Genomic DNA, 4,931 nt, shown 5'->3' on the forward strand with positions numbered 1-4,931 from the left:
GAGGCGGCGGGTTCCAGCCCTAAACAACGGCACGTCGGTGAGCACGCACCTCCGCTCCCTGACAGGGCCTGGCTGATCTCAACGTGGTGCCCCGGCCTCGGAGCCTCGAGACCCGCCTCCAGGCACCTGAGAGCGGGAGCCAACACCCATCTCGCTGAGAGCAAGGAAAACACCCACCACCACACCACCTTAATTTCTCACCGACTGCAGGCATTACATTGTCAAAATCAGCAACATTTTCCCCAAAACTCTACTCAGGCCCTTGGAGCATACGCACAGGCTGCAAAGCTCCCTCCTTCCAGGGATTCAGAACTGTTCTGCCTCAGTCAGCGCACAGCACAAGCATGCCCGTAAGACAAGCGTGGTGTTTCCTCACACTAAGCTCTATCCTAGAGGCTAGCTCAAGCAGCACTCTTGAAGTGTGCTCATGTTTGCACCTTACCAACTCTAAGCCTCCTGCTGCTCTGAGGGCAGTGCCTGCAGCACCCCCCCAGCCACGCAGACCAGGGAAGTCTGTCACTCCGCAGGCATCTTCTTCTGCAGCGAGTGCAGACTCACCACTGTAACGCACACTTAGGAATTTTACTTACAGTTCTTGTACTTACACAGCAGGTGTACTGCGTTTCTCCACAGTTCTATCTGTTCTTTGTGTTCTTGGCAGCTTCTCAGAAATCAAGCACAAGCATTTCAGATTAGACAGTATTTCATGCAACATTTTATTGTAAAAATAATTTAAGCCAAGATTTACAGTTTAGACCTCTGTGAGATTAAGCTCATTTCACAAGTGTGTTCCATTCTGAATGAAGCTGTATGTCAAAAATTAAGACAAGAAAACCTGGACTAACTGTAAATTCAGAAACTGATTGTTACTGGAACCATTAAGTGAAAACAAATGCAGCAAAAGCTGGAGTAAAGCTATCGCTTGGTACTTTTATTCATGTGCATGCAGAAGAGTGTAGACAGTTTTGAAACAGCACTCCAGACAACGAAGCCTATGCTAACCAGAAAATAAACTACTGCTAGTTGAACAACTCTGCAAGGTGGACTTTAATCATTTAATGGCTGGACACTTCTATGAGTATCTTCTAGGCCCTTCTGCTTCATTGGTGGGTTATGATCTTCTCCAGACGCACAGCTCATTGTCCTCCTGCCTGCAGAGACTTCCTTTCATTAGCTGCTTTTTGTTTTTGCTGCATAATCTCAGAGTCTCTGTAAAAAATAAAAAATGTAGATTTCAGACACTGTCTCACTGTTTCTGTAAACAGTCACCTCCAGCTTGTTTGTGCCCTCTAGCAACCCCCATTTCAAGAAAGGGATAAAGATTAGTATAAAAGTTCTCAGTTAGCCATGAGCACACTTTCTATCATCCTGGGGTTTTTTCAGTACAGTACGCCATGAGGTAGACAAGTTACTGGATACTAGACCTTATAAAACTCTTGGTTTTTGAAATAAAGGACAGAACGGATCAAACACCTTCAAGAAAGAATTACACAATCTTTTCCTGTTCATACCAGGCAAAAAGCTGCTTAAAAGAAATAAAAGCTTTACAGGTCTTACTGAAACCAAATCTGTTTAACCTCAGACACAGTAAACCTACACCCATCGTTTATGCTCTGGCATGCAAATGGACCGTGAATCAAAGCGAAGTACTGAAATGCTGTTTCAGCTAAGACACTGGATTCTTTCTGACCTGTTTTCCTCTCCTAGTTTGCACAAGCATTTAATTCAACTTCACTGGATCTCACCTCTGTTTTCTCTGAGAAGCAGACAAGCTATCCTCTTTCCTTTTCCCTTTGTGGGTCTCCAGAGTCCTCTTCAGGTTCTTTTGGCGGGCAAGTTCACGCTGGTTCCCACCTGCAAGACAATATACAGTTGATACAGGTACTACCACTTTTGACATGCAGTCTGCCGGAGCAGAAGTAGAGGTGGTAATGTTTGGCTCGATCTGTAGAGCTGCTGTGGCAGGGTCTTCTGTGGCTGGCAGCCGTCTTCCACCAGTCTCCCCCTTCAGTGTACAATGGGCAGCACAAAAGCCTGTCAGTTCTCACACTGACATTTCTACAGGTCACGTCCCAGAGACATTCCTAACATTTCCTCCAGAAATGCAATACAGTTTTCCACAGAAGACCAAACGAAGGCAGACCCTCTAAATGCTCGGGGTCTTCCAGGCAACGACCACAGCCTTCATAATTAAAAACTCTTCTGCATTAGATGACAATCTTTCCTTAAGTATCCACCCCCTTACAGCAGTTCTAGCTTGCTCCAGCCTGCCAGAGCTGGTATTTCTTCTTGCCCCATTTATTTTTGGCTCAAAGCATTCCAGATGTGCAAGGCATAATCTCTTGTTGTTGAACAAGCATGGTCACATTTTTCTATACTCAAAAATGCAAGCTGTATATCCCCATAATTTCTGTTATCCCTCTTTTCAGACTCTCTCCAGTCTTAAGACTCCCTATGACATCTTTCAGTTTTGAAGACAGAGATCTCACCAATATTCAGGTGCCTGTAATTTCAGGTATAAGGAAGCAGTTTAGGGCTAGGTAAATTTTAAACAGTAACCTGTTGATATGACACACAGCCTTGTATTTGCCCCATTTCTGAGCTGATAAAGGTACCCGTGATGCCAACAAGTGGACAAAAAGTAACCCTGCAGAGCAGAGTTTCTGCACATTCTTCACAACAGCATATGCACTGTCTGCCAAGAGGTGCCAGAAGCCAAAATGGAAACAGAATGACTGTTGCTTCCTGAAAGCTGCTCCTGACATCAAGTACTACCTTTTGAAAAAGCTGAGAGAACTTCTGCTCCACCCTCCTCAGTAGCATTCAGTGAGATCCTGTCCCCAAAGGCCATGTAGAAAAAGGGCCACTATTTGTTCAGAAATCTAAGTAAACCAGCTCTGTATCTCTCGCATTACTGTTGTTGATTAGAACTTGATGACTCATGAGCAGATGATACATTCCAAGCTATAAATGGTTCTTGAGTTTTGTGGTGCTCAAGAGCAATATAAGTCATATGAACAAGTTAGCAGCAATGAGACAGCTCTTCTGCCATGTTTAAAGAAATTAACTATCTTCTTTCATCGTGAAGAAAGAAGCAGGAAGTCAAAACACACTGCTGTTGTCGGAACTCAATCCACCCTTAACCTCAGGCACCTGCTTCCTTCCCAAGCAAATACTAGGCAGGTCTGCAGAGTTACATGATACACATAAGATTGTAAGCTTCAGAACCAAACTGAACAGCATCACTGAAAAACTTGGCTGCCAATTCTGCAGAGCAAAGCAGAGCAGGTAGGAAAGTAGAGCAACACAAGGCATAGAGACACAGACAACTATTTGAAAATAAACCTACTTGTACCACCCCTGCTTCCTAGAAAACACTGCCAAGGGCTGCTTGGCCCCAGTACTTCAGCTGGGATGCTGAATGAGTATCCCTAACTGCAGGGGAGACAGAGCTGTTTTCTACATTCTGCAACATCAACCTAAATCTTTCACGAAGTGTGGTCCAGTCCTGGCAAAAAACAATTCAGCTTCCTGTAACACAACATTCAAGCATGAACCTCCACATAAGGCCAGTACACTGTTCTTGCTTATACCTATGCTGGAGCACTCATTCCTATCCTTGCCTGCCTCTGCAAGAGGTACATATGCCTCAGTTCAACCTGTCCCTCGCTCAACTCCAAGATCCAGCTACTCTTGAAATGACAGATAAGCAAAAGACCTTGGATTAGCACTGGAACAAGCAGTAATCATCTCTACTGTAAGGAGGTCAAAGAGAATAGCAGTAAGGATTGGCCACTGATGTCACCAGCCCTAGAGTTCTCTCTGAGCAGCAAAGGATCTAATCACTTGTCAGAACTTGAAGCATAAGGAAAGTACTTACCACCGTGCCCCCAAAATAAAAAGTGATACTAAACAGAGCCATTTCATGCAAGAAAAAAGTAGTAATGGAAGACAAGTAAAAAAACCCCTCCAATTCATCTATTTATCACCATCTTAACAAATTTTCAGTTTTCCTGTACCCTGAAATTCGGCAGTACAACTACTATGAATTTATGAACTCAGAGGCACAGTAAATAGTTGTTAATAAGAAATCCATTCTTATTCCATTTTCCTCAATGCCCGTTTGAAATTGTAGGGCCTAGTCCAGGTCTGACTGACAACAAAGCACTGAAGTCTGGACACCTGTACTAAAGCTAAGAGACCACAAGAGAGCACATCATAGCTTCTAGTATTCCACATACTGGATTCAACTAGGTTGCCCTACAATGAAACGCTGTCATTCTGCTATGCTGAGGTGTGCGATGCTGTTGCTCTTTTTAATCTCAAGCTCCATTTATTTTCACACCATGCAGAACAAAAGCCACAAACTTGCCTCTTCCTTACAATCAAGGTCTGCCCTGTGTAAAAACTGATGATCCAGTTCTTCACCTGCACTTCCAACAGGCCAGTGGCTTTGACATCGTGTATTTTTAACTGCAAACGTAAAAGCACCTCCCGAATGGAACACGGGCAGCTTCTGTATCACGTGCACACAAGAATAACGTGCAGACAGTAAAACAGCAGCGCACCGGAGAGGTGAGCCGCGTACCCTAGGTTTGGTTTACGGTTCCCCGCCATTTTAGAGCAGATATACCAACGTTACTTTTGCATAAAGTGATGATTAGCAACTCCTGCTGCTCCTTCAAAGTCAGCCTTAACACGCGCCATTTAAGTAACATCGCATTAAGTACTCATCAGTGATATAAAACCCCTTTCCTGACAAACTTGACAGTAGCCAGAGCTGAAACTGGGCGTTGCTGTTGTTACAGCATATCTTCGCCTTTTCCCCACCCCCTCGCACCCCGCTCAGCCCAGCCGCCCCGGGGGTCGGGTTCAGCATGTTCTCACCCCAAGCCCGGGACGGCGGCAGCATGAAGGAACCCTCAGCTCCA

General features: G+C 44.8%; 1 protein-coding gene across 1 annotated transcript; it reads right to left on the reverse strand.

The window, feature by feature from the left end:
* Positions 1-1,136: 1,136 nt before the first annotated feature.
* On the reverse strand, positions 1,137-1,900 carry LOC104488479 (small EDRK-rich factor 1-like). The gene is made up of 2 exons (XM_010143709.1): positions 1,746-1,900; positions 1,137-1,209 (listed from the first exon to the last, which is right to left on the reverse strand). The coding sequence occupies exons 1-2, from the start codon at positions 1,898-1,900 to the stop codon at positions 1,137-1,139; spliced, it is 228 nt and encodes a 75-aa protein (XP_010142011.1).
* Between the last annotated feature and the right edge of the window lie 3,031 nt (positions 1,901-4,931).

This window comes from Buceros rhinoceros, unplaced genomic scaffold (assembly GCF_000710305.1).
Source record: "Buceros rhinoceros silvestris isolate BGI_N320 unplaced genomic scaffold, ASM71030v1 scaffold40980, whole genome shotgun sequence".
In the NCBI taxonomy this organism is placed as follows: Eukaryota; Metazoa; Chordata; class Aves; order Bucerotiformes; family Bucerotidae; genus Buceros; species Buceros rhinoceros.

What these genes read in the sequence shown, in the direction of transcription:
- LOC104488479 (XM_010143709.1), bottom strand. Translation starts at nt 1,900, where the DNA reads ATGTCAAAAGTGGTAGTACCTGTATCAACTGTATATTGTCTTGCAGGT. An exon ending in GCTTCTCAGAGAAAACAGAG is followed by an intron (nt 1,210 to 1,745) that starts GTGAGATCCAGT and finishes TATTTTTTACAG; the next exon opens with AGACTCTGAGATTATGCAGC.